Source organism: Ceratotherium simum, chromosome 33 (assembly GCF_057802395.1).
Source record: "Ceratotherium simum simum isolate JZ-2026a chromosome 33, ASM5780239v1, whole genome shotgun sequence".
NCBI classification, from domain to species: Eukaryota; Metazoa; Chordata; class Mammalia; order Perissodactyla; family Rhinocerotidae; genus Ceratotherium; species Ceratotherium simum.
This window is the reverse complement of record NC_141932.1, coordinates 19,550,735-19,577,821: the sequence shown is the minus strand read 5'-3', so window position 1 is coordinate 19,577,821 and position 27,087 is coordinate 19,550,735. Positions and strand designations below refer to the sequence as shown.

General features: G+C 43.5%; 1 protein-coding gene across 2 annotated transcripts; it reads left to right on the top strand.

The window, feature by feature from the left end:
- The first annotated feature begins 1,239 nt into the window (after window positions 1-1,239).
- On the top strand, window positions 1,240-19,747 carry LOC147912874 (cell adhesion molecule CEACAM6-like). 2 transcript variants are annotated; one of them, XM_087421693.1, is made up of 9 exons: window positions 1,240-1,404; window positions 2,300-2,659; window positions 6,339-6,617; window positions 7,027-7,281; window positions 8,545-8,823; window positions 11,972-12,250; window positions 16,936-17,062; window positions 18,543-18,574; window positions 19,641-19,747. In XM_087421693.1, the coding sequence occupies exons 1-7, from the start codon at window positions 1,341-1,343 to the stop codon at window positions 17,049-17,051; spliced, it is 1,632 nt and encodes a 543-aa protein (XP_087277819.1). In that variant the 5' UTR covers window positions 1,240-1,340; the 3' UTR covers window positions 17,052-17,062; window positions 18,543-18,574; window positions 19,641-19,747. The 2 variants fall into 2 exon arrangements, with proteins under 2 accessions (XP_087277819.1, XP_087277820.1); XM_087421694.1 differs by lacking the exons at window positions 16,936-17,062; window positions 18,543-18,574; window positions 19,641-19,747 and having other exon boundaries at window positions 11,972-12,258.
- Window positions 19,748-27,087: the final 7,340 nt, after the last annotated feature.

The window sequence follows — 27,087 nt, the reverse complement described above, 5'->3', positions numbered from 1 at the left end:
TCTCCGAGATGGGCCTTTCCCCTTGTAGAGTCAGGAGGGAGGACAGGGACCTCCTAGCAGTGGGATGTCAAATCCCTATTCACTCCCAGAAGGTCCACCACCGCAGTCCTCTCACCCAGAACATGCAGGAAATCTCCCCCTTCACCCTGAGAACTGTAGGTCCTAAGACACCAGTACTGGGTCTCTGTCACTGGAAGAAGAGGCCAGGCTGGTGACACTCAGAGATGGAGGGCGGGTCCCATCACCAGTCATCACTCAGCCTGCCCCTTTCTCACCCCCAGAGTCATCTTTGTAACCTTCCTGTTGGGAGTAAATCCAACCTTCCTAGAGCATTTGAGGACAATGGGAAGACCCTGGTGCCCAACCGGGTTTCTCTGTCAAAAGAGAAATAATCCTCCGGGTTTGGAAACCTCTGGGTATCTCTGTGGTGCTGACAGACCCAAGGCCAGGACACAGCACAGGCCAATGCTGGGGTTGGCGGGTTGTTATCTCAGGGCAGAGGGATCTCCATCAGCCTTGCTATTGGATGGGTGCCCCACAGGCCGGTGTGATCAGCATCACCTGAGAGGCTGTTAGATGCAGACTCTCGGGTCCACCCCACACCTGCCGGGTCAGAATCTGCATCTTAACAGGATCTTCTGATTCTGAACAGGAGAAGGGAAGAAGCAGCCCCATCCCATAAAATGGGGTCTCAGCCTGGCTGGGTATCCACAAACCTGGGAAGCTGCTAAAGTAGCATTTCTAAGGCGTCACCTGGACATTCACAATCTCTACAAAGTTCCACAGGTGATTCTGACACAGAGCAGGAGGGACATCCCTGTGATAAGAGTTCCCGATGTAGCCCCAGAACTCCTGCTCTGAAAAGAAAAATCAAATGTGAAAGAGAAAGGGCTGCAGGGGAAAATGACTATGCTCCCTGACCCAGAGTTGTGGGGACTGCCCAGGACACCAGTGCTCCAGGCTTGTGCTTGTCCAAACACAAGCGTGTGTGTGTGTGTCTGTGTGTGTGGGTGTGTGTGTGTTTATGTGTGTGTATGGAGGGAATCACAGCTAAAGAGGGAGAGGCTTCTGCAGTTCCCAGGGATCCAAAATGTAGACAGAAAGGAAAGGAGAAGGAGGGGACTAGGGAGGCAGGAATGAGAGGAGGAGAGGGAGGGACCTGGGCAGAGACCACGCCCCCAGTGCATGTGACCCCACTAAGCACTCCTGCCCCTGGAGGAGGCTCAGTGCAGAGGCAGGAAGGACAGCAGAGCTGAAGCACCTGCACAGCGGCAGTTGTGAGCACTTCTGGAGCCCAGGCTCTTCTCACAGAGGGAGGGACAGAGCAGGCAGCAGACACCATGGAGCCCTCCTCAGCCCCTGCCCACAGAGGGCACAGCCCCTGGCAGGGGCTTTTGCTGGCAGGTAAGAGGGGAGGATTCCCTGAGGGTGGGCAGGAGATAGAGGACAGGGAGTGGCTGGGGTCTCCTGGGGAGGACAGGGATCTGAGAGGGTATAAAGGACTTCCTTTCAGACCTGAAGGGAGAGGACATGGGAGCAGAGTAGGATATGTGGAGGGGGCTCAGGAACAGGAAAATCGTGAACTGGAATTGGAGAGGGGCAGGAAATCCTCAATTGCTATATGTTTTTCAAGTTACATTTTGAAAATAACTACATCAGAGTGACACTTCAGAAAGAAACAATAACCAGGGGCACCAAACATTGTCATTACTAATAAACCTCAGAAATTGACAAATAAACACTAGGATGTGGAGGACCCTGGGAACACTCATTCATTCATCCACAGGTGTTTGCAGCCTGTTCCAGGCACTGGGGGAACAACAAGATCAGACAAGTCCCTGCCCTCAGGAGCTCACATTCCATGGGGAGGAAGATGAACAAGCAAAGAAATCTGAATGTGATGTCAGGGACTGACAAGTGCCATGCAGGCAAGACAGCAGAGAAAGGTCAGAAAGTGAAGATAGAGGGTCTTTAGAGCAAATGGCCAGTGAAGTCATCTCCCAAGGACACCCTGGAGAGTGAGCAGGGCTCTAAGGGCAGTGAGGGAATAAGCTGGGCCGACACCTCGGAAGAGTGTTGGGAACAGAGGAAATAACAAGTTCAGAGGGGCTGAAGTAATGGTGGTCATGCTGCTGACCTTGGCCAGTAGGAGACACACACACACACACACACACACACACACACACACGCACACTCCATGTCTAAGAGATGAAGAGACCTGCTCAGGACCCAGGGCCTCATCTTTCCATCCCAATACATAGGTCCAAATATTGATTGATCTCTCTCTCTCCCCTCTTAGTCTCACTCCTAACCTTCAGGAACCCGCCCAGCACTGCCCAACTCACTATTGAATCGGTGCCGTCCAATGCTGCTGAAAGGAAGGATGTTCTTCTCCTTGTCTCCAGTCTGCCTGGGAATCTTTTCGGCTTCGGCTGGTACAAAGGGGAAGGAGTAGATTCAAAGCAACAAATTGTGTCATATTTGATAAACACACAATTAACTACCCAAGGGCCTGCATACAGTAGTCGGGAGATAATATATTCCAATGGATCCCTGCTGTTGCAGAACGTCACCCAGGAGGACACAGGATTCTACACCCTACAAGTCATAAAGACAACTTTGCTAACTGAAGTAGGAACTGGACAGCTCCGCGTATACCGTGAGTGATTCCTCTCTGAACTCTGGGTGTTGGGTGGGGTGAATTCTACTTCACACACACAGAATTGACAGGCCTGGACTGTGCCTACATCCTCCTCTGCATTATGTCTCATGTTGAGGTTTGAGCATTTAGTGCAGGACACACACAGTGGAGATAAACTTCAAAAGATCAGAATACCCTTCCCAGAATCCAGCCCCTGCAGACATTTCCTGCAGAGAAAAGGACTAATCTGATGAGAGTAACTCAGCAGAGGGAGATCAGTCTCAGTTCAGCCCCCTGGGCTCCTCCCCATGAACATGACCCTGAGGAAGACCCTGCACAGCTGGGTCAGGGCCTGGCCTGAGGGGTCCCCTGGGATCCTCACAAGGAGGCTATGCCTGGAAAGACCCTGCCTAGACCCGTATCTCACGGCTCCTGACTCCAGTCACCTTGGGGAGCCTGTGCCAAGGTTATATTTTGTCTTCCAGGGCTGAGCTTACTGGGAGCAATGATTTCCTGGCTCCCCAAGTCCTGAGGCTCCTGAGCTGGTTACCAGAGAGGGCTCGGCCCTAAGAACCACATCTGGGCAGGGGTGGAGTCTGATCCTTCATCTGAGACTTGGCATGGAGAGCACAGATGGACGAGGTCCCCAGGCCATTAGCCAACTGCCCTGGGGGCATAGAGGACTCCAGAGGATGGTCACCATCCCCAGGGAGGAATAGAGGACAGAAGATGCTCCTGGGATCTCCTCATCCACCAGGGATCAGGTACAAGGAGCTCTCCTTCTCTCTTGAATGCCGTTTATTTGGGCAGCTCCTCCATACTAAGCTTTAGGTCAGGTATTTGGGGATGTTTCAAGGTTAATTCACAGACCATATTGTAATCCAGAGACCTTTTACAATTTACCTGATTTTATTCAGGGGAAATTGAGGCACAGGAAGATACAGTCGTTGAATCAGGGTCACACAGACCATGAACAGCAGATCAGAGTCACAGCAAGATCTTCGTGTAGCCACAGCCCTGACCTTTCCACCACCCCGGGGGCCTTATTAGGCCTCTATGGACCCCAAGACCAGCCATTGGATCAGATCCATTCCTCTTAGAGATCCACAGCTCAAAGTAGAATTTCTTGTCTGGGGATGGAAAGCAAATTGAGATTAACCTGTTTTTACTCAAGAACTAAATTACCTGCATCAACAATCAGAGTCAATGCAGGGAAAGTCCAGGCCGCCTTCTCAGGTGGCTGATGCACATCTTCCTGCACTGGACTTGAAATTACTTATTTGTTTCCTGATGTGTTGGTGTCAATCCCACTGGAATATAAAGGGAAGGACTTTGCTTTCTCACTTCCCACTCTACACCTGCAACCAGCGCAGGTCCCAACAACTGAACTGCTCTTTCATGAAGGAGGGAAGGAATGAATGGTGAATGAATGAATGAATGAATGGTCCATATTATCTTCACAGACTGGAATCTGGAAGCAGAATCCTAGGAAGTTATGACCACACTTGTTCTCTGTCTCTCCTGGGGCTGAGACCCGTGTTCCACCCCTCTGACCCCCAGCTCCTGAGGCCACTCTGAGAGAAGAGTCTTATGACTGTGCAGCTGCTCAGGCATAGGAGGGTTTTCAGGGCTGTTCTGGCCCTGCTCCTGGGGCAGCCATGGGCTCTTGGTGCCTGGGATCTCTGAAGTATCTTGTAACCCCCATTGCTCATGACCTTGGACATTTCTGGCTCTCTCTGCTCCTTCCACATCCCTCATCTTCCTCTCCCATCATTCCAGCTGGGACTGCCCCTGTTCCTCCACTCTAACCCTTCCTTGAATTCTCCCACTAACACCTGCAGTCAGGCCCACCCTCCTGGGCAAGAGTAAAGAACAGAGAAATCAGTCGGAGCAGCAGCTCCTTGAGGCCCCATCATGAGCTAGTTTCGCCAGGTCACCAGGAGAATGAGCTTCCATTGTGCCCCATCCAGGGCTCTTTCACTCCACAATGTCAACAAGTGGAACATGCCACATGACAGGGCCCTGTGACCCCTTGATCTACTCTCTACATGACTTAACCAAGAGTCAAAGGCAGAAGGACAGGTCTACAGTCCCTGAAAGCTCACAGGCTCATTTCACCCCTTTGGCTGCTAGCCCAGATCCTCATCCTGGTGAGGCTCCTGTTCCTCCAGTGGTTCCTGAGACCTTCCCAAGCTGGGGCTGGCCAGACCCTGTACCGTCTGACTGGTTTACTGCCTATTTCACCCACATAGGTCCTCACGATGGCACCTTTACCATAGGGTGGGATGCTCTCAGATGGAGGGATCCACCAGCCACTGTCCTTTCACTTAGACACTGCCCAATTTGGATGAATTTGATCAAACTTATGTTTCCTGAGGTTGAAAGAGAGCCACATGTAAACATTGGACCTTCTTCCCATTTTACCTGACTGTCCATATAAATTGGTGACAGAGACCTCTTTCCTAACTGTACTAACATAACACATATAATTTCAACTAATTTGGTAGCATTCCTCCCTTTATATAACAGACACATCAGACTTGCTGCCTAATCAATTATGTCATCATAACAGGACTCACATGTCTCTCTCTACCCGGGGGGCCACTGATTTCAAACCCACTTCAGCAACTTCCTTTGATGATAATGTGATCCTGGTTGGACTGCAGAACTTGGTCTATGACCTTTAATTCTCTCTAGAGAGATATTCCTCCAGAAACTGGTCTTAGATCTTTGGGGCATTAATATTAAATTTCAACATGGAAACAATTTACCTTCTCCTCAGATTTCTGTCTCATAATTGTGTTTAAAAATGGCCCATGAGGGATAGATTCCTCCCCCCACTTTCCACTGGTCAGTCCTTATGCATTTGAAAACATTGACTTGTATTTCAGGAAAGATCAACATGGTCCTCGCTGCCCTCTGCAGTGGGAGAGGAGACTTTAAAGACCAAGGGCAGAGCACATGGTTCTGCTGCCAAAGCCAGCCAGCCCCCGCCTGTCCCCCTCACTCTTTTCTGGATCATTTCTAGTCTTAACTCTGCTCTATCCTTTATGGAGTCACTGTCTCATACCAGTCACCATGGAACACCTGGGAAGACCTGCCCCACTTCATGGCCCTGCAGCCTGAGTACCGAACTGACCTCTGGGCTTGCTCCTGATCTCCCAGTGTAGTATTTCTGCTGAAATACCCAGTTCCAGGCTATGCTGCTCAGTCTTCTCTGGGTTTAAGAACTATAGGAAGGCCCATCATTACCCGTCTCTAGGATAACCCTGGAAAGCAAATCCTCAAGTAAAACACATCTATGCTAGGCAATGTAGATCTGTGCAATAGAAAGGGCCTCAGCACCCACACATTCCAGGTGATGACTCCAAGGTTGGTCAGAGAGTTAGCTGGTCAGTGAAGAACAAGGAGAAGCACTGGGTGGTCTCTGACTCCCAGTCCTCTGTCTTTCCATGACCAACCCTGATGCTTATTTGACTTGGGAAAGTCTGTGTTTTCTCCCAGACATAGAGCAGGTGGCCTTACATTCTCTGAGTGCTCAGATCCTTATGCATTTGCCTTGGGATATACAGACCTGCCTTATTCTTTTAAGGACTCAGGTTGGCTGAGAAGTGAGAGATGCCAACTCTGATTGAAGAGTCATTTAGAGGAATCAAAGGTACCACACAAGGCAATTTTCTCTCTGTTATGTGCGCAGCGGAGTTAACCAAACCCAACATCACATGCAACAACCCCAGCCCCGTGGAGCATGAGGACCGTGTAGTGTTAACATGTGAACCTGAGACTCAGGACACGACCTACCTGTGGTTGATCAACAGTCAGAGCCTCCTGAACAGCACCTGGCTGGAGCTGTCCCCGGACAACAGGACTCTCACTTTATTCCGTGTCACAAGGAATGACACAGGACCCTATGAGTGTGAAACCCAAAACCCAGTGAGTGCCCATCGCAGTGACTCATTCTACCTTAATGTTCTCTGTAAGTAACTTCTGTCCCTACCTGACCCAGGGTGTCTGCCCAAATCCACACTACCAGAGGCCAGACTACATCCGTTCCTCTCAGATTCAAGTACACAGACCCTCAGCCCTAGACACCAGGCTGGCCATGACTTCCTGTGTCAGGCAAATCTGGGCAGGCCCAGCCTTGAGCCAAGACTAGGAAGGGACGGGCTGCCTCCGTCTTGAGAGGCTCGGGGTCAACAACTTGTGATGGGAGAAACAGGTTAATGTCTCAGACTCAGGTTGAGTGAACACAGAGGGGTCATGGTTGGGAGTTTTTAAAGCAAGGTTGTGCCCTGGCTCAGAAAGATACTGTGGCCCTTGTACAGACCAGTAGCGTCCCCTTCCCTCTGATTACATCACAAATGTCTTTATTCTGTTTGCTCCAGATGGTCCGGATGCCCCCACCATTTCCCCCTCAGACTCCTATTACCGTGCAGGGGCAAACCTTAGCCTCTCCTGCCACGCAGCCTCTAAGCCGCCTGCACAGTATTCCTGGCTTATTAATGGGAGGCCCCAGCAATCCACACAGGAGCTCTTCATCCCCAACATCACTTCGAGTGATAGTGGATCCTATACCTGCCTCGCCCATAACTCTGTCACTGGCCTCAATGGGACGACAGTCAAGACTATCACAGTCTCTGGTAAGTGGCTCCCTGGACCATGGGCACCAGGCTTTGGGGTGAAGATCTGTCTTGTTTTCAGGAAAGAGCCTCCTGGAAACTATTTCCCATCCTGTATCCAGGGACAAAAACAAACCCCAAATCTGTCCCTGAAACATCCCACTACATCTCTGCAGACCCTTCCTCCCCTTGCTCTCTGATTTCCCACAGGAGATGGGAGTCCAGACTGGAATGTGGGGAGGGGTTCTCTCAGCCCCCGAAAGCCCCATATAGTGGAGGGGGCTTCACAGAGGGAGAAGGAAGAAGGTCCTGCTCCCATCTCGCCTTTTGACTGACTCTGCTCTGACGCCATCTGTGGTGGGACAGAGGCATGTGGAGAAGGTACATGGGCAGCCTGTCCTCAATCTGGCTAAATTGTGCCACCCACTGACACCAGAGCCTTTCTCAGGCCAGGCTGCAGGGAAATGGGAAAAGAGACTGAGCTGTGTCCTGGCTCTGAAGTCACCAGCTATATGACCCCTGTGACACCAGCACATACGTATACCAGGGGAGAGCAGTGAATGATGGCGCACACTTGGAAGAATAGGTAGATTCATCCATGAAGTCCCTTCATGGGATGGAAGGAGCAGTGCCAAGTTTATAGTTTACAGAGATGGCTAAGAGTACCAGCCTTTTATTAAAACTGTGACCACTTCTCTCTAGAGATTTCCTTCTCTGTGATATTCAGTCCACGGGCCGGGAAGTAAAAATCCTATTCAGATAGAAAAATCCTTTGGATTGGAACTTCTCCATGTCCTAAGGTCATGAAGACTGGTTGGGCCATCCTCATTCTCTAACAAACTATTTAACAAAAGAAAAACCTTTGGTTCTCTATTTAAAGCTACCATACTAAAAAGCAGGCCTGATCTTTCATAAAGTCACAGAAAGCTTTAGCAAAGGGTCACACAAAAGCTAATGGGAGAAAAATTCCACTCGATGATGAAGATACTGGATACATGGGCTGAGAAGAGGTTCCTGTTGCTGATACTATGGAGATGACATGGGGAACCAGTCTGGGGTCCTGCTGCGGTGATTAGGGGGTCAGAGAGGAGGTTCAGCCCTCCCCATACAGACCGTCACCTGAACAAAGACACTCGTCCTTCTACAGGGGTCAGAGCCATCCTCTCGGTCACCTTTACACAGCTCACAGTCGGATATGAGAAGTGCTTGAGATCTCTGAGGAAGGAGCATGGCCCCAAGCCCCAGAGATACTCTCAGTCAGTCACCTCCTCTGTTTCTCCACAGAGCCTGTGGCACAGCCCTACATCCAAGCCAGCAAGACCACAGTCACAGAACATGAGGACACTGTGGTCCTGACCTGCCTCACAAATGACACTGGGATCTCCATCCTGTGGCTATTCAATAACCAGATTCTGCACATCACAGAGAGGATGAAGCTGTCCCAGGACAATAGCACCCTCACCATAGACTCTGTCAGGATGGAGGATGCCGGGAATTATCAGTGTGAGGTCTCCAACCCGGTCACTTCCAGCAAAAGTGACCTCCTCAGGCTGGATGTGAAATGTAAGTGACCACTTGTCCCATTCCATATCTTCCTGGGAGGATGGGTGACTCTATCAATGGTGTGAAAATTGGATAGAAGTCACAGAGGGCAGAATATCCACCTAGAGACCATTACAGTACACAGAATGGCACAGTGGTTAAGACCTCAGTCTCTGAATCAAATATACAAAGTTTCTTATTGTGAGTCTGGTATTTCCTGTGTGACCTTGCACAAGATTCTTTTTTTTTGTTACCATTTTTAATGTGGTAAAATATACACAAGATTTACCATTTTAACCATTTTTAAGTGTATAGTACAGGGGCTTTAGTACAATTATATTGTAGTGCAACCATAATCACTATCCATTTCCAAACTTTTTCATCTTACCATAGTAAAACTCTGTACCCAATAAACAATAACTCCCCACTCCCTACTTCAAACCCTGGCTGCCACCATTCTAATTTCTCTATGTATTCAACTAGTCTAGGTAACTCATATAAGGGGAAGCATACAATATTTGTCCTTTTGTGTCTGGCTAATTTCACTTAGCATAAACGTCTTCAATGTTCCATCCATGTTGTAACATCAGAATTTCATTCCTTTTTAAGGCTGAAATATATTCCTTTGTGGGTGTGTGTGTGTGTGTATATATATATACATATACATATATACATATATATGTATATATACATACATATATACATATATATCACATTTTACTTATCAATCATAGTCGATAAACTTTTGAGTTATTTCCATCTTTTGACCATTGGGAATAATGCTGCTATGACCAGGGGTGTACACATATCTGTTCAAATCCCTGTCTTCCATTCTTTAGCGTATATACCAGAAGCAGAATTGCTGTATCAAACAGCAATTCTTTGTTCAATTTTTTTGATGAACTGCCATAACATTTTCCACAGTGGCTGCACCATTTTACATACCCGCTAGCAATGCACAGAAATTCCATTTTCTCCACATCCTCGCCAACACTTGTTGTTTTCTGTTGGGTTGTTTTATAATAACCATCCTAGAGGGCATGAAGTGGTATCTCATTGTGTTTTTTATTTGAATTTCCCTAATGATGAGTGAGGCTGAGCATCTTTTCATGTGCCTATGGCCATTTGTGTATCTTCTTTCGAGAAATGTCTAAGTCCTTTGCCAATTTTTTGATTGGATTTTTTGTTGTTGTTGACTTGTAGTTCTCTATATATTCTGAATGTTAATCCCTTATCAGATGTATGATTCACAAATATTTTCTCTTACTCTGTGCTTTGTCTTTTCACTTTGTTGAAAGTATTCTTTGATGCACAAAAGTTTTTAATTTTGGTGAAGTCCACTTTATCTATTCTTCCTTTTGTTGCCTGTGTCTTTGGTTTCAGATCCAAGAAAATATCGCCAAATCCAAAGTCATGAAGCTTTCACCGTATGTTGTCTTCTAAGAGTTTTTACAGTTTTAGCTCTTACATTGAGGTCTTAGATCCATCTTGAGTTAATTTTTTGCTTGTGGTGTTAGCTGAGGGTTCATATTCATTTTTTTTTGCAGGGATATCTAGTTTTCCGAACACCATCTGTTGAAAAGATTGTATTTTACCCCATTGGAAGGTCTTGGCATCCCTGTCAAAAATCATTTGATGACATATGCAGGGATTTATTTCTGGGCTCTCTATTCTCTTCCATTAGTCTATATGTCTGTCATTATGCTAGTACCACACTGTTTTGATTACCGCAGCTTCGTAGTAAATTTTGAAACCAGGAAGTGTGAGTCCTCTAACTTTGTTCTTTTCCAAGATTGTTTTCGATATTTGGGATCCCTTGAAATTCCATGTGAATTTTAGGATGGATTTTTCTATTTCTGCAGAAAAATGTCATTGGGACTTTCATATGGATTGCATTGAATCTTAGATCACTTTGGGTATTATCGTCACCTTAACAATATTAAATCTTATAATCCATGAACACAGAATATCTTTCCATTTATTTATGCCTTTTTTTCTCCAATGTTCTGTAGTTTTTCCGTATACAAGTCTTCCACCTCCCTGGTTAAGTTACTTCCTAAGTTTTTTCTTTTTTTTGATGTTATTGTAAATGGAACTGTTTTCTTAATTTCCCTTTCAGGTTGTTCATTGGTAGTCTATAGAAACACAACTGATTTTCGTATGTTGATCTTCTATCCTGCAACTTTGCTGAATTTGTTTCTTAGTTCTAACAGTTTTTTGTAGAATCTTTATGGTTTTCTACATATAAGTTCATGCCATCTGCAAACAGATGTAATTGTACTTCTTCCTTTTCAATTTATATGCATTCTATTTCTTTTTCTTGCAAAATTTTTCTGGGCTGGATATCTGGACTATGTTGAATAGGGGGAAGTAGCATCCTCATCCTCCCACTGATCTTAAAGGAAAATCTTTCAGTGTTTCACCACTGAATATGCTGCAAGCTGTGGGCCTTTCATGTAAAGCCTTCACTATGTTGCACTAGTTTCCTTCTATTCCTAAGAGTGCCGGTATTTTGTTAAATCAGTAACCACTTCTCTAGAGATTTCCTTCACTGTGATATTCAATCCACAGACCTGAAAGTAAAAGTACTCTTCAGAGTGAGAAATCCTTTGACTGAAAACTCTTCAATGCCTAAGCTTATGAAGACTGGACAGGGCCATCCTCATTCCCTAACAAATTATTTAACAAGAAGCAAATGCCTTCCCTACTTACATAAAGTTCCCTTGGCCCCAGACACGGACAGCCTGCCTTCCCAAACACACACGAAAGTGTATATATGGAATAGGACCTGATCTTTTTAGAGTCAAAGAAAGTGCTAGAAAAAAAGCAACAAAAGTTCATGAGAGAAAAATTCCACTTAATGATGAAAATGCTGGACACACGGCCTGAGAAGAGGTTCCTGGTACTGATACTACGGAGATGTCCAGGGAAACCGGTCAGTGGTCATCCTTGGGTGATCTGGGGTCAGAGAAAAGGTGCAGCCCTCTCCTTACAGACTGTCACCTGAATAAATACTTACAACATTGTTCACAGGGTCAGGGCCATCCTCTGGGTCACCTTTACGAGGCTGACTGTGGGATCTGAGAACTGGCTGAGATCTCTGAGGAAGGACCGTGGCCCCAGGCTCCAGCCCCACTCTCAGTCAGTCACCTCCTCTGTTTCTGCACAGACTCAGTGGCACAGCCCTCCATCCACGCCAGCAACACCACAGTCACAGAAAATAAGGACGCTGTGGTCCTGACCTGCCTCACAAATGACACTGGGATCTCCATCCAGTGGTTCTTCAATAACCAGAGTCTACGGCTCACAGAGCAGATGAAGCTGTCCCAGGACAACAGCACCCTCACCATAGACCCCGTCAGGAGAGAGGATGCCGGGGATTATCAGTGTGAGGTCTCCAACCCGGTCAGTTCCAGCAGAAGTGACCTTCTCAGGCTGGATGTGAAATGTAAGTGACCACTTGCCCCATCCTACGTGTTCCTGGGAAGATGACTCTACCACTGTTGTGCAATGTGGATAGAAGTCATAGGAGGCAGAATATCAATTAAGAGATCATTATGGTAAACAGAATGGCAAAGTGGTTAAGAGCTTAGTCTCAGAATCAAATATTCTAAGTTTCTTATCCTGGGTCAGGCCTTTTCTGTGCAACCACACACAAGATTCTTTTTTTTTTTTCTGTTACCATTTTTTTAATGGTAAAATATTTTGTGCTAAAATATTCATACGATTTACCATTTAGGCATCTGTAAGTGTATAGCATTTAATGCAATTAAATGCATTCATATTGTTGTGCTGTCATTACCACTATCCATCTAGAAATTTTCCATCTTACTATACTAAAACTCTGTACCCATTAAACAATAACTCCCCACTTCCCCACCGCAGTCCCTAGCAACCATCATTCTACTTTCTGTCTCTATGAATTTGACTATTCTAGGTACTTTGTGTAAGTGGAATCATACAGTATTTGTCCTTTCGTGTCTGGCTTATTTCACTTAGCATAATGTCGTCAATGTTCCATCCATGTTGTAGCATATATCAGAATTTCATTCCTTTCTAAGGCTGAATTACATTCCCTTGTATGTATATATCACATTTTGCTTATCATTCATCAGCTGATGAACTTTTTGGTTCTTTCCATCTTTTGGCTATTGTGAATAATGCTGCTATGACCATGAGTGTTCATATCCCTACTCTCAATTCTTTTCCATATTTACCAGAAGTGGAATTGCTGGATCAAATGGAAATTCTTTGTTCAATTTTTGGATGAACTGCCATACCATTTTCCACAGTCGCTGCACCGTTTTACATTCTCACTAGCAATGCACAGAAGTTCCGATTTTTCCACATCCTTACCAACACTTGTTGTTTTCTTTTGGGGTTTTTTTAATAATAGCCGTCCTAATGGGTGTGAGGTGGAATCTCATTGTAGTTTTGATTTGCATTTCCCTAATGATTAGTGATATGGAGCATCTTTTCATGTGCTTATTGGCCATTTGTATATCCTCTTTGGAGAAATGTCTATTCAGTTCCTCTGACCATGTTTAAATTGGGTCCTTTTTGTTGTTTTGTTGAGTTGTAATGGTTCTTAATATGTTTGGATATTAATTCTTTGTCACAGATATGATTTGCAAATTATTTCTCCCATTCTGTGGGTTGTCTTTTTGTTTACTTGAAAATGTTATTTGCTCCACAAAAGTTTTTCATTTTGATGAGGTCCAATTTATCTATTTTTTCTTTGTTGCCTGTACTTTTGGTTTCTTATCCAAGAAATCATTGCCAAATCAAATGTCATGAACTTGCACTCTGTTATCTTCTAAGAATTTTATAGTTTTAGTTCTCAAACTTAGGTCTTTGATCCATTGTAAGTTAATTTTTTGTATATAGTGTTAGATAACGAGTTCAACCTCATTCTTTTGCATGGATACACAGTTTTCCCAATACCATTAGTTTTAAACACTGTCCTTTCCCCATTGAATGGTCTTCATACTTTTGTCAAAAAAACGGCTGATCATATTTGCAAGGATTTATTTCTGGGTTTTCTATTCCATTGGTCTGTATGTCTGTCTTTATGCTAGCACCACACTGTTTTGATTATTGTAGCTTTGTAGTAATTTCTGAAGTCAGGAAGTGTGAGTCCTCCAACTTGTTCTTCTTTTCCAGATTGTTTTGGCTATTTGGGGTCTCTTGAAATTCCACATAAATTTTAGGATGGAGTTTTCTATTTCTGCAAAAAAAAAAAAAAAAAAAAAAAAGGTCATTGGGATTTTGATAGGGATTGCACTGAATGTGTAGATCACTTTGGGTAGTATTTTCATCTTAACAATATCAAGTCTTCCAATACACAAATATGGAATGCCCTTCCATTTATTTATGCCTTCTTTAATTGCTTTCAGCAATGTTTTTGTAGTTTTTCAGTGTGTAAGTCTTTCACCTCCCTGGTTAAGATAATTCCTGGTGCTGTTGTAAATAAAATTTTCTTAATTTCCCTTTCAAATTGTTCATTGTTCGTGTATAGAAACACAACTGATTTTTATGTGTTGACTTAGTATCCTGTAGCTTTGCTGAATTCGTTTATTTCTTCTAACAGTTTTTCTGGGATATTTAGGGTTTTCTACATATAAGATGATATCATCTGCAAAAGAGAAAATTTTACTTCTCCTTTCCAATTTGGATGCCTTTTATTTCTTTTTCTTGCCTATTTGTTGGCTAGGACTTCCAGTACTATTTTGAATAGAAGTGGCAAAAGCAGGCATCCATGACTTGTTCCTGATCTTAGAGCAAAAACTTAAAAGTCTTTCACCATTGAGTATGATGTTAGCTGTGAGTTTTTTATACACGTCTTGTTTTATGTTGACTTACCTTCTTTCTATTCCTAGTTTAAGTGTGTTTACCATGAAAGAATGTTGAATTTTGTCAAATGCTTTTACTGATTCAATCCCCTTACTAATTATAGGTCTATTCATATTTTCTATTTCTTTATGATTCTATCTTTGTAGGTTTTGTGTTTCATAGAATTTGTCCATTTATTTAGGTTATCCAACTTGTGGCATACAATTATTCATATGACTCTTAAAATTCTTATTTTTTTGTAGAATTGGTAGTAATGTCCCCTCTTTCATTCCTGTTTTTAGTAACTTGAAGCTTCTCTCTTTTTTTCTTAGTCAATCTAGTTATAGCTTTGTTAATTTTGTTCACCTTTTGTGAAAAACCAACTTTAGGTTTTATTGATTTTCTATATTGTTCTTCCATTGTCTACTTTATTTATCTCCACTCTAATCTTTATTGCTTCCTTCTTTCGGCTGGCTTTCAGCTTAGTTTGTTCTTCTCTTCTAATTCCTTAAGTTGTAAAGTTACGTTGTTGATTGGAGATCTTTCTTCTTTTTTAATGTAAGCATTTACAATTATAAACTTCTTGCACAAGATTCTTCTCTGAGCCTCAGGGATCAACTGAAAACTGCAGTAAGAGCACAGTCAGCCCTCCGTATCCGCATATTCTGCATCCACAGATTCAACCAACCAAGGATCAAAAGGCCTACTATGTTTGCACCTATACTGAACGTGTGCAGACTTCTATTTCTTGTCATTATTCCCTAAACAATATGGTATAAGAACTATTTACATAGCATTTACATTGTATGAGGTATTATAAGTAATCTAGAGATGATTTAAAGTATATGGGAGGATGTGTGCAGGTTCTATGCAAATACTATGCCATTTTATATAAGGAATTTGAGCATCCACAGATTTTGGTATCTGCCGGGGGGGAGGGGGCCGGGATGGGAGTTCTGGAATCAGTCCCCCATGGATACTGAGGGATTATTGTCCCTGTTTCATGGTATTGTTTTAAAGATTTAATGTAATATTCAATTAAACCTTTAGCAAAATGCCACACTCAGAGGAAATGTTGCATAAGTTGTAGCTTCTATTATTACTACTATTATCATCAGCCTCTATGAAATCAGAAAGTCCTAGAGGCAAGGACTACATGACTCTAGATCCACCTTTTACTAGAAATGTGACTTTAGGTAAGTTTTTTCACCACCGTAAGCCTCAGTTTTTTCATTTGTAAAATGGAAATAATGTCTATCTGATAGCTTTATTACATGAATCAAATGAGATATATGTAAATTATAGAGCATAGATCCTGGCACAGTACCTCATACTAATTGCTAACATTAGCAATTATCAGTCTTGAGTTGACTGGTGAGGGCAACAGAAATAAAAAAGAAGAAACAGATGCAAAAAGAAATATATGTTGGGGGGGATGGGAGCTATAACACAGAAAAACACTGGGGACATGGTTACTGACTAAATATAGGAGAGAAAAAAAAGGAGTTAAGTGCAAAGTTTCATGTCTGGTTTGTTAGTTTTCATCATGAATCACAGCCAAGATGGGATTATACATACAAGACTTTTACTGGGGAAAATTCCTGTGAGGGAAATGGGGCAGGAATGGAGGAGTCTAGGAGATTCCTTCAACCACGATGCATGATCCCTGTGAAGGAGAAAGAGATGGAAGGGAGCTTTAGTTGCAGTGCAGTTCTAAGAGAGTATCTGCAAGGCTGAGAGGGAGTCCTTGAACTAAAGTCACCCATCAGAGAAAATTATTTCTCCCAGAATTGGGATTGCTTTCAGATCTCTGCTGGGAGCCTGTGGGAGGCATAGTCTCTGTGCAGTGAACAGTGATTGTGAATGGAGATGGTGCCTTCAGAGTGCACTAGCCCAGGCCTTTTGTCAATTAACTCCCCACCACAAGATACCTGAGAGGCACATCTTCATGACTGCCACACCTTGTACACAGAAAAAGATGCAACCATGAAAACGTGGGAAGTTATAACATTCGAAAAGAGCCATCAACCTTTCTCACATTTCCAGAGCTTCAAAAACACCTGAGTGCAGAAAGGCCAGGGTGAGACTGAGGGAAGTCCGACCACCAACTTAGAAATATAGTGGGAGAAAAAACTTACAAGGATATAGTCAGCTAATCACCTCACAGCAACCTGCCCACAGAAAATTTATCCCTTGAAAGAACCAGTAGAGACTACACCATGTTGAGAGCTATTTCCCAGGGCACCCCCACTGTAAAATAATATCACCTTCACTCATTCTTCTCTTTTCTTTCCATGACAGATGATCCAACACCACCAAATTCTGCTGGCCTCTCAGCTGGGGCTCTTGACAGCATCATGGTTGGAGTCCTGGCTGGGGCAGCTCTGATAGCTCCGGTGTCCTTTCTGTACATCTGAAAGACTGGAGGGTATGATCACCTTTCTTAGTGTTTCTCTTCTCCAAGGTGAACTGCCATGCTTGGGAGAGGGAAGGAGCCTTCAACTCTGTTGGTGGGCCTGGATCTGCTCCTCCTCCTTCCTAAACCCTTGCTTCTCAGAACTAATTCCTGCAGGTCTCTTCTTCCCTGGTCTTCATGCTTCCTATACCCCACTGTCTGTTGGACATGGTTATTCCCACTCCATCTGGTTTATAGAGGGCACAGATCCAATTATGTTCCTCTGATCTCCAGTCAGGGAAGCCAAGGTCCAAGAAGGAAAACAAATGAGGAAATGAAAGGAGGGGCACGAGAAAGGGAGTCATGTGCTCTGTGGACCATAGCCGAAGGAGGGAGGGATAAGACATGAAGAGAACCTAAGAAAAAGCAGAAACACCAAAGGCCTCTTGGGCAATAAATAAATTGAGAAAAAAGCAGCATCTACGTACAAAAGGGGAAAGGTGTCAGGGTAGAAGTAGGCTCAGAAGCAGTTGATAAAGAATGGACCTAAATGTGCACATCCAGCAAACAAGAAAGGAGTAAACACTAGAAGGAATCATGGGTAGACTGAGGAAGGAGTACCTCAGAGGAAAGGCAGTACCCACCATGGTTTAAGGAACATTGAGGAGCCCTGAGGAATTATCTGCTTACAGTCTCCTTCCTCGTTCAAAGATCAAAGATCCTATGCTCGGGAATAGCAGTCACAGTGTCTGACATGTATTTAGTGCAAGTGACCAGCACGATCTCACAGAGCACAAACCCTCAGCCTCCAACCACAATAAGTAAAGTCCCTCACCCAGTGACAGCTGGTGTGTTCCACCACATGCCCTGCCCTAGCAGGGAATCCTGGATTCCCAACCACTACCTATCTTCTGAATTTTTAGAGGGGGTCTCCACTCCCCAACCTTAAGTTGACATAGGTCATCACACCCTTCGTAGCCACAAAAGATTCCCCTGGGATACAGCCCTGGGAGTAATGCTCACTCTGTCTGGGCCAGACAGGCCTGAGTAAGATGGACATGTTTCCAGGAGCCATTTCCTCAGCCTCCTCCTTCCCCCTCCTGCTGCTTTATGGATGTGGGCATTCTCTTTTGGTGAGACTTTCCCTGTCTTGTGGTGCTCTGGGTGCCGTCGGCCTCAATGCCCCGCCTAGCCACTGAAACCTGTTGCTGAGAAACACATCAGGGAAAAAATCAAGGCCTTGTGGCCTGGAAAAAAATCTTCAGAAGTGGACTGAGGCCTCCTGTGGCTCTACTCCTGCCCCTCCTCTGGTACTAATGCCCTGGGTCTGGACCACACACTCTGAGGGAAGCTAATTCCTTAAGTGACAACGGGCCACCTCCCCACTCCACCCTGCCACCACCTGCCACCTCCTTCAGCTAGAAATCACAACAGCTTAGGAGCACCATTGTTCTAAGGCCATAAGTCAGCTGTGTATTTCCATGGGTTGGTAACTCTTCTTTTGCTTCTCCAGGTCAGGGCAACTCTGACAACTCCCCTAACAAGGTAAGCACAGCCAGTGTCACTGGTTCACTTTCTCATGGAAATATCTCTGAGTAGAATGGGTTATTCATGAAGACACGAATGTGAGACCAGGTTTGGGTCAAAGTTCCTCAATGCAACAGCAAACAAAGAAGTGTTGGTAATGACCCCCATGAGTCTACCTCATTGCAAGCATGTGGACTTTGGAATTACCCCCATCTTGTGTTTGAATCATGGCTGAGACTCTTAGTAGCTCTGTGACCTTGGGCAAGGAGCTTACCCTTTCTGATCCTCAGTTTTATCATCTGTAAAATGGGCATGCTGCCTACTTCAAAGTGAAGTTGAAGGAATTACGTGAGATACAAATGTAAAGCATCCAGCACAGTGCCCAACACATAGAAGGCCTCGATCATTCCCCCTCCTCTACCTTCAGTCTGACTCTGCCCTTACTGTCAAAGGATAATTTCCAGTCTAGTGGATGTGAGGTCTTAGTTTCTTTACTTTGTAATGATTTTCACAAATTTTTCTCATCTTAACCTTTCAATAGCATACAGATATATACTGAAAAGTGCTTAAATCATAAGTATCTTTAAACAATGTATGAATTTTCCCAAGTTAAACATACCCATGTAAGCAGCACCAACATCAAGAAACAAAACATGTCATCCTCCCCCAAAAAACACTCCAGTTACTTTCCTCCAAAGAGTACCCACTATCCTGACTACCAATGCACTCGATTAGTTTTTCCTATCTATGCTCTTACATAAATGAAAGACACAGTATATCCTTATATATGTCTGGCTTCTTTCATTCAAACTTCTTTTGTGAGATTCATCCATATTGTTTGTGTTTTTAGTTTGTTTATTCTCATTGTCGTTATCATCGTATTCTGTTGTACAGATACTATCATCTCTCTCTTCTAATGATCATTCAACAGGGTGTTAGCCAGCAGAGATAGTGGGTGATAAAAGTCCTTCTCTAAAGCCAAAAGTTTCAAAGTGGTGATAGCACGTGGTACTGAATCACACTAGACCAGGTGAGGGCCTGACCTGTGACACTGATTTAACGGACCACTGCTCCTGCCTTTCAGGTCGATGAAGTTTCATATTCTTCCCTGAACTTCAACACCCAGCAATCAAAGAAACCAACTTTACTTTCCACATCTCCATCAGCCACAAAAAGAGTGTATTCAGAAGCAAAAAAGAAGTAACACAAGCTGCCCTGTTTGCTGCACTGCTGACTTATTCCAAGCTTCTCATCCCCATCACTAGAAAGATCCCTTTACCCTCAATGAAAAAAGGAAGAAGGCTCTTCCTTCCCCTTAACTTCCAAATGAGGCATCTCCAGGCTGCCCGCTCACAGCCCCTCCCTTCAGTGTCAATACATGAAAAGGTACATGCAGGAATCTGTAGGAAACCAAACCTTTCTGGTCTTTGAAATTTGGCAAAGCAGACCTTGGGAGAGAGTTGCCAGAACCTCTCGCCCCTCCCCCTCTCCTGACCTAGACTAGTTTTAAACTTACCTATTCAGAGCACACTCACCTTTCCACCTCAATCCTGTCCTGAGTCCAATTTGAATTTGCCGTAACCTTGAGAGTTATGTCCTTATCCACTGAAATGCATATGCCAGAAAAGAGCAGAGAAAGAATAAAAGTAAAAGCTTCCCCTGTCTCTCCAAAGCCCAGGGTGAACTCACCAGACACAGGAAAACAAATATAGAACCAATTCTGAACTGGGAAATTCTACAACTATGTCCACAGTCAAGATTGTCTACCTGTAGGACCAGGTCCTAAACACCTTGCTGCTTAGCTGGAATACTACCTAAGCCCTTTGTCAACCTTGTCTTCAGAGAACCCATTAGAAGCAACTAGGAAAACTATTTGCCAACGTCCATAGGTGAGTCCTAATGGAAAATGAAAAAAAAAAATGCACACACGGTTTAACCACTTTATGGGCTTTATTCAAGTAAATGCCCACAGAAGGAGGGGTTACAGCTCTAGGGAGCAGTCAGCTGTTAAAAGAGACAATCTGCTGGGAATTTGTAAAAGGAATGAGAGAACTATCCTTCAGAGATTATAGAAATAATTGTTAAAGAGTGCACAATTTGGGAAATTGGGTTTTCTCTGAGACATTCTGCCATTTTAATTTTTATAACTGCTTATTTATATGAAAGGAGTTATTTTTTTTAGCTTAGCTGTGTAAGCCAATCTGTCTGCCTTAGGTGAAAGAAGCCACCAAAATCCCTCGAGTTCCCTTGGCCAGGCGCTCCTCAAGGCTTCTATGTCAGGGGCTCCAAATAGAAAACAAGAAGCCATTTTCCTCCTTCACGGCTGGAAATGGATCTAATTCAGTTTCCAAGCTTCTCAGGCCAATCACCAGCCACCGTTCTATCCCATGTGTCTGCCTGTGCATGTTCTGTCTGTCTGCCCCACTCACTTTCTCAGGAAACCTGGGCCCCTGCGAAGGAGCATTTGGTCCTTGAGAAGTGGGAGCACCATGAAGGGAACACTATCACTCATGCCATTGGCACTGTTTACAACCCAGAAAGCTGCACTGGTGCTGATGCTCCTTAGGACACAAGGGGAATATTATAACTGGGCCCTAGGATTCTTGAACAGCCTCTGAAATTTGTTTTCTCTCATGGGGTCTGTGAGTCTTAGGATAAAAGGAAGGGCAGGAGAAGGAGAGACAAATGTACTTCCCACCCAGCCTTCTACGCAGATGGAATCTCTTTGGGGCTTTTGAGAGAAATGTTTTATTCAATACTGATTACTTGATCTCATGCTGTGTCTGAGAGGCCCCCTCAAAGAGGGTGACCTAGGAGTTCTCTGTACTCAGGTATCTCTTTCAGGGTTTTCTAACCCTGACGCAGACTGTATATACCTCCCCCTCATCCATGCTATTCTGTTATTTAATTTTGCTTGGCTAAGGCCACTTAGGAATTATTTGTAAAATATGCTCTATACTTACAATAAAAATTATATATTGGACATCAACATGCTGCCTCACAGTTTAAACTACTTTACACAATGTCTTCTTTACTGGCAGAAGAAAGAGAAATTGTTTAACTGGGCATCAGAGTAAGCTATTTCTAAGCCTACAGGTATTTGATCTAGTGATCAGAGAAGTAGCTCAATTCATCTGCACACCTGCTAACAAAGTGGGTCTATCTAGAACCAACAGGCCACAGCTCCAACCTATCTGGAGAAAATGTCTGTCTTTCTCCCAGAAAGAGGATGATTTCATGAGGAAGATTTCAACCAGCCTCTTTCTTAGGGACAAATAACATGTCCCACTTGTGTGGGCATGGCTTCACATGAAGCCACCTGGCTTCAGTGAATCAAATGCAGCAACACAGCTTTCACTCACAAGAGTCTCCACAGGTTCAGTCATATAGAAATCTCTCTAGCACCTTCTATCTTCCTTGTCCCCAGATCCTTTGTTCTGCCCCCTCAGAGGATCAGATCTCCTCTGAACTGAATAACTTTCCTTTATTAATTCCACTAAGTATTAACCTATTATCTCATTCCTTCACTTCCAAGCATTTGAACCATGTGTGCTGTCTTTCCCCTTCCTCATCACCTCATTTCTCCAGGGCCTCTGCCGTAGTGCCTCCAGACACAAGACTGCTGGAAGCAGCATAAAATCAGTATCCATCTCTTGGCCAAAATTCAAAGGTATTTTCAGCATCTTCACATTGTTCACTTTTGCAACATCTAAGACCACAGATAACTTTTTCCTTCTTGGACGCTCTCCTCCTCCCATCCACAGCCAATACAGTGCACCCCCACACCAGATTTAGTACTCAGACCCTACATGTCTCCCTGCACCACCCTCTTTCCACAGCTCAATGACCTTTCTGCAGATGCCTCCTACATCTCTATCTCTAGCACCTCATATTTCCCAGAACTCAAGACACTCGCATCCAAATACCTTCTGAAATTACTCCTCATTTAAACTGGCTTTGCCCCACAGCTCACTCATTTCCCTCAGTGACACCACTGTTTCCTCATGTCTTGCTCTTTTGTTTCCCAGATTCAAGACATCAGCAAAGCCTGTTGATTCTTTTTTAACTCTCAGTTGTGTCGTTCTCCCCATTCCCATAAACCTTAATAACCCAGGCCCTCGGCAACTCTGCTGCTGGAAGCAGAGCTTTACTTCTTGTCTCTGGTCTCTCTCCTGAAATGTTCCTTGCATACTATTGCCTCATTATCTTCCTAAAAACTGGTTCACTCTCCTACTCAAGAATCTACAGTGACCTACCCTGGCCTACCAGGTAAGTTCACATTTCTTCCTGTTTAGTAACATTTCTTACTTTCTTTACCACTACTCTCTAGTATAATTCCTCCATTGTAATTAGATCTGTCTCCTTACCCATCCCTGCCCCTCCACCCCATATACACATATAATTCTTAGTCCCAATGACATGGCTGAAAAAACAAACACCAAACAGGGCAATGTTCTCCCTGTTATCTCACAGAGGAGTTACCCACACCCGTCATCACAAGCAACAACTCCAACCCCGGGGAGGACGAGGACCCTGTAGCATTAACGTATGAACCTGAGACTCAGGACACAACCTACCTGTGATTGAGAATCTTTTCCTGATGACTAGTTCCTGTGTTCATGAAATCCTATTGAGCACCTACTGTGCTACAAGTCTCAGTGTTAGATTCCATGAAAGATACAGAAATGAGAAAGGCAGAGTCCCTATCCCAGAGAACATAGAGCCTAAGACAGGAGATAAGACATGGAAAGTTATTATAATACAAAGATACAAAGGGTTAAATGCCACAGGAGAAGACAGAGAAATCCAATAGGAAATATGGTACACTTAGAATGACTGGGAAAATTTTAAAAACAACTGATACTCAGACCCCACCCACACATCCAAATTTAATTGGTGTTGGGTGGAACCCAGCCAATGGTAATTTTTTAAAGCTTCCCAGATACTTTTAATGTGTAGGCGGGATGGAGGACCTATGATATAATAGGTCAGACTTGAGCCTAGGAGCAGTGGTTTTTAGCTAAGAGTATGAATCAGAATTACCCGGAATACTTTTTCAACATACCCAATAAGTCTATAAACTGTCCCTGAAGAAGCTGATACAGTATGTCTGGACTGAGATTTGGGCTTGTATGTTTTGAAAAACTCCCACGTGACTCACATATATTTTATGTTAGGAAACACTGACCTAAAACAGGTAGGATTGAAAAATTGGGGAGGTGGGAGAACATTCCATGAGATGGGCATGAGATGAAAAATATATTCCGCAAGGCACAAAGAATTGCTCAAAAAGAAATTATCGGAAAATAGCTAAACTTTAAAAGTTGATTGTATCAAGTGTTGTGAGAAAGAAAAACAAGTAGCATTCTTACATATTGCTAGTGAAAATATAAAATGGCACAACCACTCTGGAAAAGAGTTTGGCATTTTCATGTAAAGTTAAATATGCTTATACAGTGCAGCAATCCCACTCCTAGGTATTTACCCAAGAGAAATGAAAATAGATATCCACACAAAGATATCCACATAGATATCCACATTACAGAGAGTTATAAACGAATGTTCATAGCAGCATTATTCACAGTAACCAAAAAGGGGAAACAACGCAAATATCCCTCAACATGTGGCTGTTATGATAAACAGATTGTGCATATCCATATGATGGAATACTAATTAGCAATAAGAAGGGCACAAACTATTGCTAAAAGAAGATAGATTAATTTTCAAACATTATGCTGTGCAAAATGTTTGCAGACACAAAGGAGCACATACGATAAGATGCCATTTAAATGAAATTCAAGAGTAGGCAATAGTAATTAATGGTGTTAGAACTTCCCCAAGCAGGTAGAATTAACTACAAAAGTACACAAGGGAGTGTTTTGGGCTGATGGAAATGTTCTACATCTCAATGCAGGTGGTGATTACGCAGGTGTATACATTTACCAAAAACCAAATTGTACACTTAAGATCTGTATGCATTTCAATGTATTTTAATTTTATCTCAATTTATAAAAATAAAATAAGCAAAGGAGCAGCTAATTCAATCTATCAGGTACAAAGCACCTGTATTTTCTATTTTTGCAAAACAAATTACTACAAATTTATTAGCTTAAAACAACACCCTTTTATTAGCTCAGAGAATTCAGTTCCTTGAAGTTATAAGACTGAGGTCCCCATTGTCCTGCTAGGGACCACTCTCAGCTACTAGAGGCTGTTCTCAGGTCCTACCCATGATGCCCCCTCCATCTCAGCAATGGAGAACATCCCTTAAATTGAATACCTCTCATACTCTAATCTCTCTGATTTCCCTTCTGAGACCAGCTGGAAAAAACTGTCTGCTTTTAAAGGGCTATATGATTAGATTAATCCCACTCAGAAAATCTCTCTTTTTGTTAAACTCAAAGTCAAGTGTTTAGTAACCCTAGTTATAACTGCAAAATCCCTTTGCCACATAAGGTAACACAATCACAGGCATGATATCTCATCATATTCACAGTCTGGGATTAGGGATAAATCTTGGGGTACCATCTTAGAACTCTGCCTACCACAGCACCGTATGAAAGCTGTTCATGCTTTCAAGGAGCTCCTTCAGGGTCCCGGTTTGAAGATATAGCAAAAAAGCCAAACATGGTCAGTCTAAACTCAAAGTGAGACAATAAGAGACTAAGGACAAAAAACAGAGACAAGAAAGTAAGGGCCCATGTCCTTCTAGCCTGTGAATGTCTGAGTCACAGACACAGTCATTGCTCTCAAACATCTAGTAATGTTCTAAGGTACTGATGGTAGCTAGCATCTTCGTTAAATCCTAACTAAAGTTATCGGAAACCCAAAGCCATCCCAAGAAACCAACCACAAATGATAGTAGGCAACGCTATTCCAACCAGGACATTTTATAGATTTCTGATGATTCATTCATTCAACATACATTTATTGAGGATTTTCTCTATGTCAAGCATTAAGCCTGGTACTGAGGAAAACATGAAGATTAAAAAGTAAAGACTTTCTTTGGATCTTTCTTCAAACAACTCTGCTGTAAAAAAAAAGTGTGGGGGGAACATAGGAAGAAATAAAGGAATAAAGAAAAATGGGAAGGTAAGGTAAAAAAAATTATGAGATAATTGCAGAAATTTGAACACCAAATATGATATTGAGGAAGTATTAATTTTTGGTGTGATAATGGTATTATGGTTATGTTTTTTTAAAAGCCCTGATATTTTAGTAAATATTTACAGATAAAATCATTTGATATCTGGCATTTGCTTCAAAATAATCCAGGTTTGGAGAGGGGAGTATAGATGAAACAAGATTGGTTATGAAATAATTGCTGAAGTTGCGGGATGAATATGTGTAGATTCATTATCATTAGCTCAACTTTTGCACATACTTGAAATTTTCCAGGAAAAAAAAAGTCATTGCTCTCCAGAAGCTTCTAATAGAACGAGTCAGGTATTCAAACAAAAAGAATACTCTGTAGTTAAACAAAATAAACACAAAGTGCTGCTCAAGCTCCTAGGACAGTGACTGCCCTGGGGTAGGCAGAAGGAGTCAGAAAAGATGTCACAGGAGCCTCCCCCTTGACCTGCATCTTGAAGGAAGAGTGCCCCAGGCACAAGGGCAGCCCAGCCATACACAGGCACACAGATGGGCAGTGGCAGAGCTTCTGCACACTCTCTGGGTGACTTACAAGAGGTCATATTACCTAACCTACTGTTCCAGAGCCAGGTTACCTACACTGGAGTTCCTGCTCCTGAATGACTGTGAGACTTCAGGAAAGCTATTTGTAATGTCTCTGAGCCTCAGATTCTTTACCTGTAAAATGCGGGTTATAACAATACAAGCTTCACAGGCTGTTGTCAGGAGGCAATGGGTTAACCTGAGTGTAAAACACCTAGAAGACAGTGGGTGAACAATAAATGTTAGCTGTTAGTAGTGGCAGCAGTATCCCAGCCCACACTACCACACATTTTGAAAATCTCATTTAATTCCTATTTGTCACTTATCTTCTCTTTGTTAGACTGTACAGTTGTAAAGTAGGGACTGTGTGTTATCTCTATAGCCCCAGAACCCAGCCTAAGGCCACGCCCACAATAGGCACTGATCAGGCAGCTCTTATTTCAGGCAGTGGGGGAGGGACCACCAGAAGCCTCTGTCTAGGCCCCTCACAATTTCTCTATGGATTATACCCTCAATTCCTACAATTCTTTGGCTTCCTTTAGCTTCCTTTCCTATTTCCACCTTCTCTCTTACTCTGCTCCAGAGATGTGCATTCACTAACGGTATGCACTAATTAGCAATTCACTAATCATAAGAAGCAGTTAGTTAATTGTGGCTCAAATCAGCTAATACGCCCACTCCCCCAATTGCAGCTTTCCTGGGTACCTCCTTCAGACAGCCCTGTGTGGTCCAGCGGTGGGGTGGAGCGGGAGTGGAAATGGGCAGAAACAGAAACAGACACTAAATTCTCCCACTTCTATTTAAACCCAAGAAGGGCTATGTTATCCGACACAGGAGAATTAGACTTTGCACATTCA

Excerpts from the sequence above, each read along its gene's own strand:
- LOC147912874 (XM_087421693.1), top strand. The coding sequence starts at position 1,341 with ATGGAGCCCTCCTCAGCCCCTGCCCACAGAGGGCACAGCCCCTGGCAG. Across the intron at positions 6,618-7,026 it reads ATTCTACCTTAATGTTCTCT|ATGGTCCGGATGCCCCCACC; the intron begins GTAAGTAACTTC and ends TGTTTGCTCCAG. Across the intron at positions 8,824-11,971 it reads CCTCAGGCTGGATGTGAAAT|ACTCAGTGGCACAGCCCTCC; the intron begins GTAAGTGACCAC and ends GTTTCTGCACAG.